This window comes from Chroicocephalus ridibundus, chromosome 2 (assembly GCF_963924245.1).
Source record: "Chroicocephalus ridibundus chromosome 2, bChrRid1.1, whole genome shotgun sequence".
In the NCBI taxonomy this organism is placed as follows: domain Eukaryota; kingdom Metazoa; phylum Chordata; class Aves; order Charadriiformes; family Laridae; genus Chroicocephalus; species Chroicocephalus ridibundus.
Window position 1 is genome coordinate 53836888 of NC_086285.1, and position 21968 is coordinate 53858855.

Sequence of the window (21968 nt, forward strand, 5' to 3'; positions counted from 1 at the left end):
TTCCCACGAGATGCCACACACATTCCCATTTGAGGCCACTTACAAGAAGTGCTACAGCCATCTCGCATAAAACCTTTCTCTTCGCCAGGCACTTCTGAAACCACGTGCGACCCTTTCATCCCCTGATGGCCAGCAGATTCTTTTGTTTGTTTGTTTGTTTGCTTACTTTAACCAAGCTCTTTGTTTTCTGCCATCTTACTGCTTTGTTTTCCCCTCCGAGATAGTTCCTCGCCTTTGCAAGGAGTGAGTTATAGCAGAGATGTTTGCAGTCTTCATTGCAGCCCAATGCCAATAAAAAAATAGTCCCCTCATCAGAGGCTGGCTGTTAACAGCTCTCCTTTATTGTTAAAGCTCTGTATACTTAATTCTTCTTTGTTAATAAGAACAATCAATCTCAGCCTTAATTAGTAAAAGTTTAACGAGACAGGGGACAGACATCTGACAGCATAACCTCTGCTCCTTTGCTGTCAAGAGCAACAGCAACTTACACTTGAGATATAAGTCTATATTATGACCATTTAAATGTGGTCAACCTGCATTATTTTCTTTTTTTATATATGCTTTAGGTATGCAAAACCCATCCTGCTTTGTGCAGTCATTTCCTTCAAATGACAAGAAGGCCTGGATGCTTTTTCTCTGTACTGCAAGAGGTTGTTCATGCAATGTGCAGTTGGGGGCTGTTGTTAATCAGCATTAGGACCTTCAGATACCCATGAAGTTTTAAGTCTTTTATGTCGTCTAGTATTACTTTTAATTCATTAATTATCGCAATACCATCTTGGATCATCAAGCTGGAAAGACAGTCTCTGTCCAAACAAGAAACTTATAAAGGCAGAACTCCTTCCTCCAATCCTCAGAATATCCACTCTCCTTTTTCAGCAGGAAAAATTTCCTGTAGAAATCTGCCAAATCACCTTTTTATCTTTCTTCTTCCACACTCTCTTCTCTCAGGGACAGGAATACATATCCTTATGATATAAAGCACCAATGGGCACCCATCCTTGACTGGTGGCCATAGATGCCATCAGAGAAATAATAACAACTGGGTAACGTTATGTGAAACAGTGGAGAAGGAGGAGAACAGATGGAGGTAGAACCCTCTGACTGCATGGCCAGAGGAGCATGGACCATGCAGAAATGCAGCAGGTAAATTCAAACTGAATCCTGAAGGGCAGGAGGGGCAAACAAAGGGCTCTGAGGAAGGAAGGGATATGAGAAAGATGCTGCGTGTTCTGGGCCTACAATACTTAAAGAGTCATCTAGATCTTTAGGAAGATGCTCAATACCTCTGCGCCCCTGGAAATATGCCCAAACTGGGCACAGTCTCTCGCTGCACAGAAAGACTCCATCAATGCTCACCAAAATTAAAAGTATGACAAAGGGTTTCTGCAGCCTGAGCTGGAAACACACTCAGACTAGGTGAGCTAGGAAGCTCTGCAGGTAAGAGAGATGTAGGATGAAATTCAAATATCGACAGAGGGAGGAAATGACACCTTGCTACAGAAAGATGCTTTCTAAAGTCTGAGGTTTGAAGTGCTTATGAATATGAATCATTTACACTGAATAATTACACTGAATTATGCCCACTTGCATTGCTATTTCAGAGTTTACTTGTATTTCAGAAAAGCTGTGATTAATTTTATTTTTAACTTTACTCCATGACTTTTATTAAAATTATTTTTAACATTTGCTGAGAGACATTTTTTGAGAAAATTTTTGCATTTTTTGAGGGAAATCAAAATAAAGGTTAAAATTGGTTATGCATGTCAATGAGAGAAAAGAAAAAACTTCACACTGTTGTCTAACCATTTTTTTTTTAAAATGTCCAAACTATTTTTTTTTAACTTCGATATTTCCAAAATTAAAGGAACTCAATATTTCAGACATAGCACATGTAGTGTACAGTCCCCATGGAAGTGAGTACACTTTTTGAAGTCTTAAGAAAATCAGATCAAAAAAGAATAAATACCATGACACAGTCTATGTGTCCATGCTGCATTATTTTTCTTGCTGAAGTTCAGCACATACCAAGTCCTCGCTCTTCCACACCTACTTGGCACGCCATACTTCTTCACCTACCTGTGTTTTTATTAGGCTAGTCAGAAAACCAAGCTTTCTAGCCTTGCAAAAAATCTGCAGACAAACTTATAGGGGGTTCCCAGAGAGACATGGGGAGCACTCTTCCATATCCCATTTCTGAATGCTTACTGCTCTCCATTTGCATCCACCCATAAGCCAACCACTTCTACTTACGTCACTAACTTTGAAAAAGTGAACACTCCTCCTACTAAAAGACCAACTCTTTGCTTTTCCACCTCTGACTACAACTCTTTGTCTAATTTTCTTAGCCCCCAAAGTGGGAGCAGATGGAGTACATGGAAATTAGGAAAGATGAGTGTTTGGCACCGCACTGAGGATGGAAATTTGAATTTGCACATAGCTTCTGCTACCAGCCTTCACTGAGGATACACTTAGTTGTGTGTTCCCCTGAGTTTCCCAGTAGACTGGTGTACCTCCCCTGCAGTCCTTTGTGGTGGGAACGTATTTCAGCAGCTCCCAAGTATCTGTTAAAGTCAAGCTGTTAAAGCAGTATCAGGGTGCTTTATCACCCAGCTGACTGCAGAGGCAGGATCCATCTCAGCTATCTTCAGCCATCTCAGAGGCCAGGGAGCCGTGTAGGCTCCCCCTGTAGTTAGCGGAGGAAGATAGGCATCTGCAGAGAGTAATCCATCCCACATCTCTCTGCCTCCATTAACTGAAGAGAAGCCCGGATAAGTAGCTCAGACCAGATACATTACTTCTGAATAGCTGGAGCTAGACAAGATGAATTCCACCCTCGGTGTCCAAAACACTAACATATGTAGTTTCTCATTACTTATCGCAGTTGCAACGCCTGTTACTCATTGATTTAGGAACAGATTTCCTCGGTGTGATTTCCTTTTCTTTGTGCAAAACTTTCATTATGCAGTTTTTGCACCCTAGCACTCAAGAACATAAGTGACAAGACATTTCCTGGACAGACCCATGCGTACACCTGCAGACCAGGAGCCGGGTGTGCATCGAGTCCCTCTGAGCAGCGATGCAAAAGTCCGCTATGATGCAAAGGAGATCGAGCCGAGGATGCTTTTAAATTCAGCTCTCCAAGGGCCCCAAAACCCTGTGCTCTGCTTCCAGCCATTTGGGTTTCACTTGCTTCAAATCATTTTGGAAGAGCAGCTAAGAAGCAAAATGATGCTGCCTGGGGACAAAACGTGTGTGACCCCCCTGATGATGGCCGTCCCCCACGACATGCCTCCCTGCTGGACAGACAGACGGCGTGACCCTTCCTGCTCCTGGCCATGCCAGCAATGCTGTAATCCAGCCTCCCACCGTTTCCCGTGCGGGTCCGCTCCCCTTCTCCCTGCGGGGGTGTGGAAGAAGACGGGTCTTGGGCTGCAGCGTCTCCATCGTGCTGCGCGCTCTCAGCGTGGTGGTACCTCGTACCGCCGCATGCCTCGCATGCCGAAAGGCGCAGCGCCCATGGCCTGGGTAACAGCGCTGTGAGTCAAAAGGGGCTGGTTATGAGTTTGGATACTACCATTTAAAGATAAGCTTCTCCATGGTTACCGCTCTCACGCAAGGTCACTTTCCTGCCAAACCTCCTCTCCTCTTTCCCTGGCTCTCTCTCCTTCCCCCTTCCACTATTTTTTTTTTTTCCAAACGTGCTACATCAAAAGAGAAAATGAAAATATTTAAGATAATCACAGTCTGACTATTTTAATGCAGGCTGTAGGAAAGGAAACATGTAAGCCAAGTGCTCTCACTGTGCAAGCAGAAACACACTCTCAACCTCATAAAAGTAGTATCTGAGAAATAACACTTGATTAAAGCAGCCAGTCCTTCATTTAAGTAGGTGCTTATGGTAGGGAAAATATCCAAGGTTTCTCTAGAAGAGGCCGCTGGCCTATCACGAAAAGCAGGAACGGGCCAGACAGATGAATTATTGCGAGACAGATGGGTTTCAGCCGGGGTGCGAGGAGATCCCTATTATCCCGTCCACCTTTCTTACACAAATGCCTCTCCCCAGAGAAACCGAGTCATTAAAAGCCGGCTCGTTCGCTCCTGACAGGCAATATGCATTGAGTGAGAGGTGATACATTTTCATTTTCAGCAAGAAATCTTAGTCGCCCCAAGGAGCGGCTTGCTCAGGAGAGCGGTAATGGAATACAGGGCCTTTCATCTCCGCCCCGCCGCCGCGAGCGCGGCCTGGCTCAGTAGCAACCCAAAAGTTATTAGCTAATGGATTGTTTCGGTGACCTCCATGAAAAATGAATTTGAGTGGCTTTGGTCTGGTTTTCAGTAGACAATAACTAGAACCACAAGTGGTGTTAAAGAGAAACCCTATTAACGAGTTGAGCACACGGCGGGTAAGGACCGAGTGAATCTCCCACCCTTAGCCGTGCCTGGCTTTCCCTGCCCTCCAGGGCCCAGGAGCACCAGGGAAGCCCCGCAGCTGGTCTGTCTGTTCCACTGAGACAGGGGTCCCCAACTCCTAAGATCCCCACTTTGTCCTCATTTGCGCAAGCAATGTGTGTTGAAAACAACAACAACAAAAACATCTTAACAACCATTTCACATTCTTTAGGAGCTCAACAGTATCTAGTAGGCACCGCTTTGAGCTGAAAATACCACAAACTTGGACTACCAAAGACCTTGCCGAAGACTTGGCCCCACATCCCAGGCCTGCTGACTTTTGAGTGCATCATTTTGCAACTGTAAAATTCCTTTTTTGTAAGTAATTCCTCATTTTAATACATTTAGCGAGTGCGGTACAGCCCTACATCTCTCCAGGAAAACAAACCCCAGCCATCCCCTCTTTACTTTACAGAATACACCCTGAAGTGAGTGTCTTGAATCCTTACACCCCCCTCCCACCCCCAAAATGCCTTGGTAATAATTTGTACCACTTCCTCTGTCACATTTCCACAAAAGACCCACTAACTAGTTACAATCTCATATCCCAAAAGAAATCTAATTTGGGGTGAAGAGCTACCTTTCATCTATTTAAAGCCTGCACAAGTTACAGCACATCACACACAAGCCTGTTCCCATCACGTCGCATGACTAGATAGGTATCTTTAAATGAGACAACCACCAACTGCTTAGATAAGAGATTTACTGGGGACCAATTCCCAAAAGGGAATGGATGTAAAGCAGGCAGCAAACCACTACCACAGCCCTGAGGATGCCCCCGTTATTTGCATCCAATTTAAATTACATAGGAATTAACACAGGCCCAAATTCTGAAGGAGTCTGGCAAGAGGCAGTAAAAAAAAGGCATTCCCAGAGAGAGAGGGAAGGGAGGTCAGGTGTGGCTTACACACAGATGGTGCCTCCTTTGCTGTCAGTAAGATTCAGAATTAGAGCTGGACACTTTATACAGATGTTATTAACATCCAAAACTGTCAGACCACCTTTCTCGGAAGGGATCATTAAGCTCCTTGCTTGAGGCTTTAAATCTCTTACTATCAGTAGCTGATGTGCTCCCTTCTCTAACGTACCTGGGACTGTTAACTGTCAAGGAAAGACCCTTAGATTTGACCCTAAATACCCTGTATTTCTTTATCTTTTCTCCCCTAGATATACATACACACACACACACACTTGCTCTTCTCGGCACAGTTGCTTTTGCTATTTTGGGAACAAAGGAAAGTTGATCAAGGAGATATTGGCATGCCAACAACTGGGCAATAGGCAATATCTGTACAGTACTTAGGGAAGAGCAAAGCACAGCCTGTAAAGACTCAAGCATGTCTCCACAGACTTCTCAACCATCCAAGACCTGCCTTCCCCTGAGGAACATGACTAAGGAAAGGCAAAGTGTAAAGCTACTGTTTTACAGCTGAAGCCAAAGTGAGAGGGAGAACACGGAGTACAAAAGGAACAATGGTCCTCAGCCTGCGACAGGAGGCATTCGGCAGAGCAGGAGCCCAGGGCGTATATCACCATGACATGTGTGACGGCATATTTTCATTATTACAGGATTAAAACTTAAAAAAAAAAACCCAACCAACACCCACCTGAGCAGCCTAATTCTCCACAATAGCAGTGATGATTTAATGTAAATTCATTTTGCAGATTACCAGGACTTTTTCCTGCAAAACAGTCCAAGTTGTCTGCAGCAGCTTCATTAAACATGTGTGTGTGTCTATGTATAAATACATATTAATTTTTTAATCATATCCCTCTCTCCTCCCTTTTTTATTTTATTTTCTTGATGCAGGAGAGCTGTGTCTGATACTGACAAAACTCTTGGCATTCTACCGAAATGTAAAGTTCCCCAGTCTTTCATTTTCTGCTGATAACCAGCCCACAGATTGCCACAAAAGCAGTGATTTGAACTTTGCATTTTACTGGTCTCTCAGATCACACCAATGAAGTCAAAGTTATCTGCCCCAACTCATAGAACATTATCTTCTAACTTAATGGAAGTGAAAGAGAAGCCTGTGCTCATTACCTAAAGGATGCAATTATTACTTCCTCTCTATATTGTTGGTAGTGAAGGATAAAATCCAGGATATGACCTTTTCATTAAGCGTCAAGCCAAAATCCACCTGGGACAGCCTAAGGAAGCCACCCTCATCCTTTCACTCAGTAATTCAGAGCAAAGGCCCTTGCCACAGGGGTGGCATACAGCTGAGAGGAATCCTTGCAAAAGATCCGTTTAAGGAAACAGCTAATAAACGTTGATCAATAGATGAAAGCCCAAAAGCTTTTTGTCTCCTCCTGCATGATCCCATCACACACAAAAAAAAAGCATCACTAATTCACTAATTTAATACATCGAACCTCTCACAAATATCCTGCTCTATCTGCCCACAGTGTGAGGTCACAAAAAAGATGATAAACAGAGAATATGAGTGATATAATGTATTAGTGCAGTAAAATATTCAATAGGAACTTGAACTCCAAGAGAAGAATGCATAACAGTGTTGAATTCCTTATATTTTTTGCTTTGTTATGGCAATAATAATGTGCCTTTTGAAGTTCATACAGGGAGATACAATGCCAAAAGGCAAATACTTACAATACAGGAACACTTGGTACATTTATTTCCTTCAGGCCTAAATTCTTCTCCTTCATTGTAATGTCTCCCTTCAAATATACAACCTGGAAAACAGCATTTGAATAAGTTTAGCTCAGGATAGCACGCTGCCTTTTCTCTGTAACACACCCCACCACAGGACAACAGGTAAAGCAAATCGTATCGTCCTCTGTGATACAAATCCCTTCTGAAGCCTTTACAAAAGTCTTGAGAACCCCCAAATATCTTTTGAGGGAAAGAAAACATCATTCTACGGCAAATAAAGGTGCACCAATGAAGTCAAGGCTAATCAAGTCTTCCATTGTAAGTGTCTCTGAAACACTTTTCTAAGCTGTTTGCTTTTTACTACTCATTCTTACTCCCTGAGTTCATATTAGATGTTGGCAGAAATTATAACTAATTAGAATTTAATCAACCCATTGTATCACAACTGGAGCAGTGCTTCCCTTCAAAACCTCTGTTAAAATCAAATTAGCCTATAAAACCACGTTAATTTGCCACTGTGCTTCACAAAGGCAACCCATTCCCACTCCCCCTCACAAAGTGAGTCTCTTTTTTTAGGATTACTCTTACACTTCCGCTCCTAACAAAATCCCAGTCATCAGCCAGGCAAACCCAGATGACAGAACCTCTAAGAAATTATGTAAATACAGATGTGGATATTGCCACAGGCTATTGCCTATGCATCCCCTAGTCTGCATGTCCTCTACTAGAAAATATTGAGCATGCACTTCTTGTGCCATTTAGTGCGTCATGAGCCACTGGTCCACATCTTAGTAACTTGTCAAGTATAGCAGAGAAGTTAGAGGCAACCTCCCCAGTAATGATGGCTATCATTAGCAATACAGTTGCACACGTGGAACAGCACACCTTCCCATGAAATCTCACCTGGACACACAGGACAACACATTCCCATGAGTTTGGAAGGGTTTTTGCAATGAACAACACACTGTACCTCTGACTCTACTATCACTCCTTCCTGAAAAAGAAGCAGATCAGACACGTTCATTGTTAGTGTTGTGGTTGCTTTAACAAGCAAAAATCCGCAATTACTAGTAGTACAATTAAAGCACGATACATGCCGCAGAGCCCTGGATTTCAAAACCTCTTTTGTTTCTGTACCTGCTGCCTGGTATCAGCATTCAGGTTAATCCATAGTCAAAAGATCCACTTGAGTCTCCCTGACTCCAGACACAATATTTGCCTTAAAATACACCAGGTAAGAAACCAAGCACCTTCTTAGGAAAAGGAATCCTGCTTTATCAGGAATCCTTAGCCTCAGTAATCTGCCATGCAGCTCTGGTGAAAACAGGCCAGACACAAGGCATTCTCTTCCCTCTCCCCTTGGAGGAAAAAAGACTGAGAAAGCAGATAAAAGCATCTTGTTCTGTAAAGGGGAGACGCTTATCTTTGATGCTTTGCCTGATAAGTATTAGTAAATTAACATTTCCTGTACTTCTTGTTGGAGAAGTCAAGAGTCCTCCTGAACAAATCTGGGTGTGAGGATCTGTGCACAAAAGGCTGCTACTTTTCTTTTTTTTTTTCCTGCTTGCAGCTTTGCATTTGGAGGAAAGGGAAACCTGTTTTTTAAATATATGGGCCTAGGATCACCCAGTTTTGCATTTAGACACTGAAACAGGCAATAAAGAATTGCTCATTTCAGTTAGCTAGTGGTGACTGGAGTACCTAAATTCAAGCTGTGAGTATTTTTTCATTAAGTGCAAGGATACAGAATACTGTTGGCTCCAACTCCATTCTTCTCAGTACACTTGTCTTTAAAAACATGGGTGGGTTTTGTAGAGCAGAAGTATCACAGAAAAAGAGAAAAAACTTGAAACCCTTTTTTCCGATTTGTAGAAGCTCTTCATACTCATTCATCTCTCCTCTTTCCAACAGCTGCAATTCTTAGTAGCTGCGTGAGTGCTATTACTAAAACTGGATCAATTTATCAGCAAAAATTGCAGATCTATTCACAGACAGAAACTAAAATTACCTACATAATTACTTGTGTTGTGCCTGAAAATGGGCAATCTTGCAAACATTATGGTTGTAGAGAGGCAAGCTACCAAAAATACCACTGTGTTAACAGAGCAGGAGCCCAGGAAAAGAAGATTTGGTTGTGGATTTCTCTTAAAGAGCATCCCAGGTAAAACCCATGGACACGTAACACACAAAAGTGTCCAATTACTAAAATAATAATTTGTATCTCTCAAAAGGCTTAGCGTGCTGAGGAAAAAAAAAAAAAAAAAAAAAAAAAGAGAACTTATTTCAAGGTCAAGACAGCAGGAAATGGCCTGGCTGTGTACGTCTCCTTCAGCAATGTTTGTGTATCACGGTACTCAAGTCATATAAAATCTATCCTTCTGAATGTTTGGTTATAGCTCACCACATTTGAGTAGATTTAAACTACTTTAAAAGCAAAGCCCATATTGTGCTTTGGGTATAAAATATTTCCGCTTATTTGTATTGGATAAAAAAGGCTCAGAATTTTGTGGGCAAAGCTTGTGATTCAATTAGCATGATGCTGATGACATCCTTACCTGGCACTGGTATGTAATGCAGGGATTGCTAGGGAGGTGCCATTTCATAGAGCTGTTGTACGTATTTCCTCCAAAACTGCAATCTAGAAGAGACAGAATCACGTCAGTCTGGCTGAACACAACAATCCCGTAAGGAGGCTGCTGATGAGGACGGCAGAGCAGCATCCTAAATGCGCCCCATCCTGTCCCCTGGGTTAAACAGAAGAGGTAGAGCTGAGAGCTGGGACTGACAAGAGGGATCGTGCCCTAGGAGTGCTGACGTGAACAGCCCCAGATATCTGCTCCTGGTGCGTGACTGGCCAAACTCCTTACAAACTACAACCATTCAAGACCTACCGAAATCAGTGAAAATTTACCTACAAATGGATGTTGGTGGCTATTCTGCTGGCCATTCAGGAGCTGCTCAGCCACCCATGCACTGGAGGGAGGAGAGGGAGGAGAGAGGGTAAGAGAAGAGCTGGAAATGTTCATCATCCAACCTGGACATGCTATCCTCGTCCATTAACCAAAACCCCTGGGAGAGCTCTTCAGCCAGTAGAGATCAGCATGGATGCACTGACAACGGCAGAGCTACCCCCTCCTTTATACCTTTTTACTTTCATAGCAGAAGGGATCAACATCCACATAAACTAAAAGCCATCAGGCTCTTCTGTGTGGGTGGTGAATCTCTGAGTGGGGCATTTTGGAGTCCCACAGGGTTTGGGACTCCAAACTTCATATGTCTTTACATATAAAAGACTTTATACATCTTTGTGTGTTATATGACAACTTCATTAACAGAAAATAGGTTGGTTTGCCTGTACACAGGCTCAGGATGCCTTTTTTTTTTTTTTTTTTGTGCACAATGAAGTTTCATGGAGCCATTTGGAAAAAAAAACACCAAACATTAATTTTCACATTTTTGATTACAGGTTCCTACTAGTTTCCTTTCCCACTCTTTCACTGTTTTCTGGTATTTTGCAAAAGGGAAAACCAAAAAGGAACACAAAGAAAAGAATAAAATAACTCACCAGAAATGCAAAACTAGAAAAGACATATTAAGTGTAAATAAAATATTTGTTTTAAAGAGTTAGTTTATTAATGCAAAATTATTTCAATTAAAAATTAATTCTTTGGAGACCTAGAGTGTTTCTGAAAAAAAAAAGTTTAGAAGTAACACAAACCCCATTTTCTGCAGGAAAAATGCCCATTTTTCCATTTACTGCTCTGAGGGTTTTTTCCCAGTCTATTTTATTCAAAATGAGCTTGATCAAAGAGCCCACGAAACCAACAGGAGTCTTGCCAGAGACTTTGAAACACGACATATACATAGAGCCACCAAGCACAAAACTACAATCAGTCAAACAATGCCCATGGCACCATTTGCCCTTCCACACCCTACCTCAGCAGCTACTCTAAGTCATTCTCTGCTGTGTAGGGTGCTCTCTCCTGATCTGCTTTGGGCTGCATTTTATTTCCTTCTGAAAATAAAGGCAATTTATCAGCCCTACACCAGCAAATCTTTGAGCCCGCTGTATAAGAAAACTTGAGGGTCACAGCTGAGGAACTTAAAATACCCACAAAATCATTTTGTATTCAACCCCAAAATTTAAAGGAAACCTGATATACAGGGATCATTTACAAATGTGTTAACTGCTTCCAGTTAAGATCTTAAACAACAGAAGACTTGTACTTCAAGATTTGCAGTACTCAGACATTTTTCCAGGCTAAGTACAGAGCAACGCAGGAGAAATCTGCAGATGCTGTGGCCATTCACTTACCTAAGCTGAACAGGTATGTTTTTAAGAGAGTTGATCAGTAGTCTAAGAGCTCTCTGTGATAATTTAATCTTTGTCAAATATTGAAAGGTACAAAGTATACATCTGAATCTTATGGTTTTTAAGTGGCAAAGTCCCTATGAAGTGTTTTTGAATAATAAAAAAGTTTTCAGATTCTCAGCATGTGAATAAAGTTCTGAGTGAGCTCTTATACATGCAGGACAACATGTCAAAAGAGGAACGTGAAGCCCTATACTCCTCTTAAGCATTTTGAAGTCCCATTCTGAAAAACACAGTAGCACAGTCTCTACTTACTGCCCACTGCAAATTCTGACGAATAGCAGAGCCTGCTTAACACATTTTGGCGTCCTCAAGTTGAGGAAATCCAGGCCATACTGGCATACTGGTGCCAGTCTAAGAAAGAGTTTACACGTGCTTGACTCTCAAGACGAAACAATCTGTATTGTTAAATATCTTTGTGTGATTTTGACTGGATGGGTCTGGTGTCTTCAGCACTGTGCAAAATTAAGGGCCAGGTTGAAAACTACTACTGACCGCAAAATACCTTGCATATTTGCTCACCAATTATGTTCTTTAATTTGAAGTGGTTTTTCTGTAAGAAAGCTAATGACTCTGGGCTAATCTGCATGTGCAGATGTGCATATTAAACTGAATCTTTCAGTTCAAGGATTAGCCTGTTTGAGAAAGCAGGAAGGTGGGTCCATCCATGCAGTCACACTGGTCTTGCCTGAAGCGCATACCCAAGCTACGCTACAAAATCCTCTGTCCCACGGCTCCAGATGTTGTCCCTGTGGAAAGCAGCGAGGGGGAAGCCAAACTCCACCTGCCGAGGAGCCACTTCTGTTGCTGACAGGTGATGCTGGCAGCACCGGGGGCCAACACAGCAGAAGTAACTATGGCAGGGAGAGCGTGCAGGCAGCAAAAGGGAAATTCAGAAATAGAGACCAGGATGGAAAAGTCTGCAGAAGCACTGGAGATACTAAGACCGCTCCCGAGCTTTGGCACGGGCCAGCAGGTTGAATAAGGGAGTCAAAGCAGCACCGTGCTGGGTTTCAGCAGCTGCTCAGTTGAAGAAAATGGCAAGAAGGAAGGGGAGAGTTAGCCAGTAACGCAGGCAGGCTTCGCGAGAGCTGGGGGAAAGCTGAAGGTCAGCCAAACTGAAGACAGGGAAAGAAAGGAAGGTTTTTTACAATCTGCAGGTGAGATTTTAACCTGTATCTGACCAGAGGTGTGCCCTGACACTCTGCCCTTTGTATGCCCCAGAGCTACACCCACCACTCACTCTTCAAAAGGAAAAAGAAACAAAGCCCACATATCAGCTAGTTTTTCTGAACCTCACTTTCAATGTACAAATCTCTCAGCTGACACCAGCAAACATATACCCACACTTCCCTAGCCCACCTATTCATAGCATGGAAGTTTATGAGCCTCACCTAAATTCAGATGAGTTGAAACCCACCTGCCTTCATGCTTCAACTCATTTGAGCCATTCTAGATCATCCATGGTTAAAGGTCCATCATATTCGGCTTGAAAAGTAGCATTCACTGAATATCTCATGTCCAAAAGCATCAGCAAAGTCTCTGATGCCAATTTCTACAAGCAAGTATGGCAGAACATACTTCGAGTTCGTAAAAGCCATTTTAATTCCCTTTGGAAATATTACATTACCTTACTGTCTCCGTCCACCATTTGAAAGGGACAGCAGGAGAAAAGAATAAATTGAGAAAGATCAGAGCTTAGCACAATCACTTAAATGCCATTCACTTACTTCTGCCTATATACATACTTAAAACAAAACTTTAAAAGCAAGGGCTACAGAGGAGGTTTTTCAAGAGGGGAAGCCAAAAAGCCTAAGAATTTTCTAAGTAGTACATGAAAAGTAACAGGTTCTACATGATTTGATCCCATGACATATACCTTATAAGGAAAACCTTTAGGATTCCACATACAGAAGGAAGTTAAATATCAATGGTCTGTATCAATTTTAATGGAGCTAAGGTGATTCATATCAGTAAAGGAGCGTGTCCTAATTTTTTAGTCTTTCCTGTTTCTTTCTTTAAGAATAGTTGGTGTTTTATTAATGTAAAATATTAACTTTCAGTTAGTTGTAGGTTTTGTTCCTATTACCTACTTCAACCCAAATGGTTCAGATAAGTCCTGGATAAACATGCAAGCTGAAAGTTGCTTATCTGAATCAAACCAAACCACTGAATACTTTGAAGTTGGTCGGTTGTTCTATAAGCAGTGGAAACTGCTAATTACCTTCTAGTCACCTCATAAAGTCAAAATGATCCTCTAGACTTGAAGCATTCCTGCACAAAAAATGACGATAAAATAGTTAAATCCCTTCTAATTTGCTAATTTAGCTACTCTGTTTCGATCTTGTGCATGCCTTACTTGAGCACCTTAGTTGTAAACATAATAAACTAACCTTTAGCTGATTTAATTTGCAAGAGAGCAATTTAATTCCAAAACAAGCATCCTCACACAGAATTGGACTGGAATAACAAAAGAGGAAAATTATAGCAGATTTTGTTATTGGCATGTGGACAACTTGACCATCAGGAAGCCATCTGTCTCTGCAAATCCAGTAACATTGTTAAATGACCCTTTTTTTGCCTCCCAAGACACCCCAGCACAGAGTAGTATCATAAAACAGAGAAATTGACTGTAAGAGACAGTTTAGTAGTGCTAAAGCTCAACCAGTGTCCTCAGGAGTTCATTAAAAACAAGCCTTTATTACTCAATTTGACATTGCCTAATAAGATTCCAGAAGAGATTTTTGCTTATTTTAGGCTAATGAGAATTTTATAGACAAGTCATTTCCGTATTCTCCCAAGAGGAAGTGATAGATCGGTGCACAATAGACTAACACCCCATCCCTCATTTCTTCAGCATCTTTCTTCTCCTATTAAGTCTTTTACTTGCTTTCCTTCCACTTTCTATTTAAAAAAGTAACCTCTCTATTGCATGGAAAATAAACATTAGGAAAAAGAAAACAGTCAGAAGACATGTTTTATTTAGTGTTTGATAAATTAATCCTCAGGGAAGTATCCAGGCATGCTAACACTAAATACCAGTTCTAGCCAAAAAAAAAAAAAAAAAAAAAGAAAAAAACCAAACCCCAACCAAAAAAACCCCAAAACCAGTAACTCGCACATTCTGCAGTATTTCCGTGGCATGAAATCTGTTGGCCAAAATAAGAGAACCGTGAATCACACATACATCTATTTTCACATATGTCACACACATCAACATATTCACATGTTTTAATGATGATAAAGCCATTGACAGCTACTAGAAAACTAAACTTCCTATTGGGTAACCCTGGTCTTCATTTGTTAACACAGAAGCATGAAAATATATACAGAATCTCCCATGCTTATTAAGTCTAACTCTAAACAGTGAAAATCCAACTCTTTCCTCTGTAATTGAGTACAATCAAACCTATTTGCAGCTGAGCCATCGCAATTACAATACCCAAGGGATGCGAGGCGCAGGGGCCATATAAAGGGCGTACAACACAGCAGAATGAAGTGGCCATGGGGGTGAGCTGTGCCGGGACTGCACAGTTCACAGGCACATGATGCAATGCAGCTCACGTCCGCTGAGCAAATAGCAGCAGAAACAAAGACATCAGCCCCTCCAGGTGCTTTGGTTTTGCCCCTGCACCCCACGGGAACTGAATTTCACCTTGTCTTGTGTTTCACCAATATATTTGAGGGGAGCAGGGGGAAGTCACTCGGCAGGGTCCATAAGAACCTCGTGATCCAAAATGCCATGTAGTTAGAGCTGTCATTGATTTCTGAGCTGATACTTGATGCGCTTGCCAAGAGAGAGAACTGGAGAACTGTGACCTCTCATGGCTGTGACGAGTGTCATGAATGATGTTGCTTGGTGATACAGTTATTTGCCATTTATACCCAATTTCCTCACATCAGCAAAATAATCCATGATCAGTACAACTTACAGCTTCAAAATCAAACAGTATAAAAAATTCTTACTCCAGTCTTAAGCATGTTAAAATGTTTACCGTGTTGTTCCAGACAAATGTTACACATGAATGTTGAGTAAAGCCTCCATCCTGATCTTCAGTTTCCTTTAACTTTGCTGTGCTGGACACAATGTCCACACACAAGGTACAAGAGCATCCACACATCGCCAGAGGTCTCGTGCTGTTTTCTAACACAAGAGTCCTGAACAACTTCTCTCTGATTGTAAAAGTCTACCTAACTGGTGTTTGACAGCAAAAGTATCTATGACAAGCCAGTTTATAAAAGTTTCTTAGGTAAATGAAGAATTATACCAATCAAGGTATCAAGAAAATCTGAAATTTGAAGCACTACTGAATGCTGTAACATACACCAGATACTCAAGGGATATGAAATGTATGTTCCGAGACCTTTATAAAAAGAGTTAACTCAAAAGAAGTGATGGAGAGATAGAGACCTCTTCTTAGGCATAACCAGAAGTAACCAAAGCTGACACATGGTGATACTGGATAATACTATCTGTAGTAGCTATCTGTCACTGCTTCAAAATCTCATTCTTTACTTGAAATGCAAAGCTAGAAACTGAATGAACATTGAGACGAACCTGTACCTCCAGCCTCAAGAAAGAGAGCTGGAGCATGTTACCAAGAGACTGAGACAGTGAAAAAAGGCTGAGAGAAAAGTTAGACCTGATTATGTCCCCAAACCATCTCTTTCCATAACCAGTCTCTCTCAAATATGAGGACTAGATTATTCAGACAAGGGTGAAAAAGATTTAGTAGGAAAATATATTATTATCTTCCTAGCCCATTAGGCCTCCATCCATGTATTAGATTGCACCCTTGTCTCTGAAAGCTTCCCTTAAGACATTAGAGGATGGGCTGCAAGTTATAGTGCCCCATCAGGGCCCCCCACACCCACCCACCCCCCACTTACCTCAGGGCACCAAACTGGTATCAGGTATCTCATACTAGGGTTGTCCGCAGGCAAACAAAGTGCCAAATGTATGTATGACTCCTGCAGGGCCTTAGTAGAGTAGCCAGAACACTGATAAACTCATAACCTCCCTCTAACTTCCTTCGCAAGCCAGCTCTAATAGTTTAAATTGGCTGCAATCCTCAACCATAATATTTTATATCCTTTCCAAGAAATGCACAATTAACTATGATAGCTTTGGATATTCAATATTCAGGGGAAGTAGTGCTGCTGTTGCCTGGGCTGTGATTCCATTCCCTGGTAGACTCCAGATCAATGGAGTACAGCATGTGAGCCTTGAGGATCATTAATTAATTTACTAAAAAAAAACCCAACAAACCAAAACAAAACAAAAAAAACTACAACAAAAAAAAAAACCCACAGCAACTCTCAAAGGTTAACAAGGGCAGAAAAAGCAAAATTGCACATGGGAAGTAAAAGAACCTTCAGAACAACAAATCGTATCTGTTGTAACAAATACCCACCAATTTTGTCTTTGCACATCCATGGAAGATTCAAATTCTTAGGATAAAAGAGTAGAATATGGTACACAACTTTAGAAATGCAAACTTTATGCAGCCCTGGGCTGGTAATACCACTTCTTCAGAGAGCAAACAACTTATTATTAGAGGTGTAGAGAGCTCTATATCCAAGTGACAAGTCTCCATCCAACTAAATAAGAAAATGCTGCCAAATCTATTTCTATAATCTCAATGATCTCATATGTTTTCATTAAATATATTAAATAAAAAGAGAGATGAAAAGTGCCCTATTTATCCTATGCTAAAGTAATAAGAGGGCTTAATTTTTTTAATATTTTCAAAATTAATAGTATGGTAGAGGTATACAGTATGTTTTATAAACTACAGTAAGTATCTGTCAGAAGAATAATCTCACTGAAAGCTTTCACTGTTATAATTAGTTGTTTGCATTCTTCTTGCAGCAGGGAGCCATAATCACGGGCCTCCATTTCCCTGTTCTAGGCTTTGCACAAACACACAGAGCCTTGGCACACTGACTTTCCTATCCGAGGTCCTACAAGCCTAAAGTGAAGAACAGTGTTAAAACGCATTGCTTGTCTGGAGGATTAAAATCTTAAATACAGCTAAATCTCTTAATATGTTAGGGGTAATGCGTTGTTTCCACCACAATGAATTCTCTGATTGCAAAAGCTATACTCACTGCTCTTTCTTAATTTTTTGTTTATTAAGAAAAAAAAAAAAAAAAGGGGGGGGGGGAAAAGCGCTAGAAATTTTCTAAGGAGCATACAAATACCCAAACGGAAGCAAGGGAGTTATGTTCAGCACCCAACCACTTGCAGGAAAAAAACTTCTACCAACCACTCCAGTTTTTCCTGTATGCAAATCTCTAAACACGGGAGTTCAGCTGGATGCACCTTTGCAGGCATATAGTATTTCTTTGCTTCAGACTACTTCTTTGCTATCAGAGATGCTGGGCCTACAGACCCAGTCCTCACGCACTCCTCATTATAGAATAAAATATCCTGGCAGCAATGTCACAAATGACTCACGAGTGGTGGTTTGCTTCCTACACAAGCCAATTCTTGAAACATACCCTTTGGTCTTGATGTTATCCCCCCGACGTTGTGCTCAAATGACAGCAGCCGTTCATTCATTCATTCCTTCCTTCCTTCCTTCACAAGGTGGGAAGACACAAAGCTATCAAAGGGAGCTGGCAAGAGCCTGTAACGCCTGATTAAGCTTTTCTAGCCTTCGGGAATGAATCCAAGAAAGCAAGCCATCAGGTTCTGATGTCTTTTCTTCGTAACATTTTGTTCAGGTTTAGATTAAATGCAACCAGCAAAAAAAAAAAAAAAAAAAATTAAAAAATCCCTGTTTCCCTTTTCCTGCTTGCATTCCCTATGGGCACTCTGGCAGCTTGACAAAATAGTAACTGAGAACAAGCGCTGCAGGGCCAAGTCCCGGCTGCAGCTGAGCTCCACACTGGGGAGAGCCGGGGAGCTGGTGGGACACCAAAGAGGGGTAGCCGAAGTGCTACGCACCCAGGCTGGTGTTTGCACCCTTGATTCCCCAAATACTAACCCCACCCCTGCCCTGGGACACTCATTTGGTTTTGCACAGAACGGAGAAGGAGCTTCAGCAGCCTTCAGAGTTGCAGGAGAGTAAGCAGCCTCCCCGAGGATAGAAGGGGCTCCATCATCCTCTTCCCATGGCACCTGAACAACCTGGTGACAATCTGTGCTGTTGGGATTGCTGTAGTTATACAGGTGTGTATTTAGCTCTACCTTTCAGAAAAAGCAGAAAAACTTAATTCAGAAACTTCACATTTACTTTGAAAATTAAGCCGTCAAGAGCCTTTTTTTAAAAAAATCTGACATTTAAAGCGGTTCTTGCATCTTAAGCACATAGGAACTGCCATCGTGGATCAGACGAAACATCCTTCTAGCCAAAATTATGTCTTCCCTTTGGAAAGCTACTGAGGGTTGAGCTGATCCTGCTAAGGAAGTGTATTTTTTAACACTGAGAAACAGTTGTTGATAGGTTACTGTCAACTCAGAGCCCAGAATTATATTTGTACAGTTAGGACTGTTTTGTCCTGTGTGCACCAATTTATTCTCATCCCCGTTAACGTCCTTTGCCATTTTGTCATCAGTTGTTCAGTGTCCCAAGAACCTTCTGCAACTCCTTGCAGGTAGCCCTCCTCCTTTATAAAGGCCAGGTCTTTATTAGAAGAATAGCAGAAAACTTCATGTCCCTCTTTGCCCCTTTTCTAGATCATTTTTAAGAACATTGACAAGTTGATATCTTTGCAAGGATCCGCTAGAAACATTTTTTCCATTACAAAAATAACCATTCATCGTCACCACCTGTTAGTTATTCATTGATGAGAAAAGTTTCTCTACAAACTGCTTAGTTTCTTTAATAGCTTTTGGTGAGGGATCTTGTTGGATGCCTATCAGAAATCCAGGAAGACAACATCAGTTGAATCTCTCTGTCCATATACTTACGATAAATACAAATTACTAGCATTTTTATAAGACATAACTTTTCTCCCTTATATTGCAATTATCCAGGTGCTTCCTAATTCTATTTCTAAAGAGTTCCTATTAATTTTCATGTTAGAGATGTCAGACATACCAATCTGCAGATGCCAGGCTCAAGCTTATTAATAATGTTCCACCGGAACTCACCCCAATTCAGGATAAACAGAGTATCTTACAAGGAATCTGAATTAAAATTTCCATCTAATGATAATAGCCCCCACACGCTAATATCTGTATCCTCAACTTTGAAACATTAATATTCTTTAATGTAGAATTATTTTGTATGCATACATGCACATATGCATATGTATGTATGTAAAATTTTCATGCAACGATGCATTTCTTTATCGAAATGGAGAATCAATCTCCAGCCTAATTAAACCAACGTTTAGGAATCTTTTGCTGTAAAGCTGACACTAAACACAATTTGGCAAAAGAAATAAATTACATTTAATTTATGTAAAACTTGTAACTACAAATGCTTAGTCTTTCAGTAATGCTTTAATTTTTTTTTTTTTCCCAGTCAATTTCCTTTTCTTTAAGTGTCAGACTTCTAGACAAATCCTCAAATTGGGGCTTGCCAAACCTATTCCAAAGTTGCGCCACAGAAGCAAATCGTGAGCACAGCAGCTAACACACTTCTGCAACCATCCAGGAAAAACAAATATCCATCATACGTCTCTTCCGTCTGAATTTCAGTGTAATCTGTTTTCCTGCATTAGTATTTCCTCTGGGAAGGCAATAAAAGCTTGCACTTCCTAAGAATTTATCCTACCCTATCTCCCCCCTCCCAAAGCCACTCTATCACCACTGGGGAATTAAAATAGAGAAAAAATAGAAAAGTAAAACTGCCTGAATCTGACATTCTCCACCTCATTGATTGCATCAGCAGTCCCTCAGCAAAATTAGTTTTTTAGAGCATAATACTTACTGCGTAGCTATAAAATAAGACTACTTTTCAACTTCATCTACTTGCACGCTTTTCATGTGGGTAAGCATGGTAGTTACAGACCATGCATGCTTACACAGTTCTTCTACTAATTTTTTTTTTTTATATTTGATAATTATGTCATTCTAAAGAGCTTGTAAGATACAGTGCTGGTCAATAAATAAATGTTCAGATTGTTGCCCATTTTGGCTTTAATAAAAATGTTCACAGTATTATTATTATAATCAGGAAATATTTAGTAAAATGAATAGAATTTGGTTGGCTTGTTTCTACTATGGGAAGAAATAAAAATAGTCATGGATAATCACTCTGCTCTTTATTACTCAGAAGCATTATTCCTATTCTGTTCAACCACACAAAAATTTAAGGAACTCCTATTGACCAGTGACTACTAGCAGATTGATTTTGACCTAAAATATTTCTGATAAAGTCAGAACAGGAGTTCTCCCTCGAAAGACTGACAACATATCAATGAAGAACAATAAAGACGTATTTCTAAAGGACTGTCGTTGCACAAAAACTATAATTACAGGACAAATATGTGAATTTATGCATCTCCACCAGCTTTGTAAACATACTGATTTTATTGTTGTTACTGCCTTTTTCAAGCCTCTGGTGACAGCCAAGTCCCAACTGAGAAGCTTCCAACTTTGGCCTGTCTCCGGCAACATATATTTGAACTGATAACATTTTAAAAAGAGTCAAACAGGAAAGGAACCGCACCTTTGCAACGCTCACAGCAAGCTCCTCTCTGCTTAATGACGAGAGCACAGTCCTTGGAGAGCATCGGACACTTCTCTCTTTTGCATGTCACTTCCTTATTCTGTGAGGGGGGGAAAAAAAAAAAAAAAAAAAAAAGAGAGATAAAAGCTATTGCAAGCAAACCAAATCCACAGCTCCATTTCTTGCAACTCAGAAAATAAGGAATGAGGCTAGCAATCTTCTCTCCTGCTTCAGGAGAGATCCTTGTAATTCAGAACACCTTTCTCCCCTTGAAGGAATGCAATAGATGACAGTCTCTGAATTATCCAGGAACTCAAGTAAATGGTGTTTAAACTCCACTTAGACAGAAATTCATAACCACTACCCATCACAGTACAGAAAATGTGCCCCACTGAAGAAATCCACTTTACTTAAATGAACAACTAGCTACACGACGCGCTTGTTAGACGACCTCGGGGTCTGGAGGTGCTGCCCCATGAAATCACGCAGCTCAAGAATCATTTCTCATGGTGACAAAAGGACAGATGGCTGAGGAAGAGGTGGCAACCTCAGAGAAAACAAAACTCTCTGCCACTGCTGAAAGTCATTTTTAGCTGGCAGAATTACCTAGCTACCCAGAGGGTCTTCAAAAGAGCCTACTATATGCTATACTAGAAAAAAAGACTACTGTAATTCATCTTTCTCCCCAAAATGCTGAGACTCGATGAAACAACACAAGCAGGCAGAATCACTGTACATTATAGTGTCATCTCTCTATGGCAAAAAGCCAGCGACGGCCAAGGCCAAAGAGCACATCGACCACATGAAGGAATGTCAATAGAGGATGTGTGGCAGCAGGCAGGAGAAATATTCCATTTGTATCCTGGCTTGCCCCTGTGGTGTCAGCCCTTCTCGTTATCTC

At 41.1% G+C, this 21968-nt stretch overlaps 1 protein-coding gene across 5 annotated transcripts in view; it reads right to left on the reverse strand.

The window, feature by feature from the left end:
- BMPER (BMP binding endothelial regulator) overlaps positions 1-21968 on the reverse strand; it is a 156164-nt gene that overhangs the window by 108754 nt on the left and 25442 nt on the right. For 4 of the 5 annotated variants that reach the window (XM_063325511.1, XM_063325512.1, XM_063325513.1 and 1 more), the window contains exons 3-6: positions 21068-21167; positions 9625-9707; positions 7973-8063; positions 7067-7149 (exon numbers count right to left, since the gene is read on the reverse strand). In XM_063325511.1, the coding sequence (XP_063181581.1) occupies positions 7067-7149; positions 7973-8063; positions 9625-9707; positions 21068-21167 (357 nt within the window). The remainder of the gene's footprint in view (positions 1-7066; positions 7150-7972; positions 8064-9624; positions 9708-21067; positions 21168-21968) is intronic. The other variant, XM_063325514.1, reaches the window with a different exon arrangement.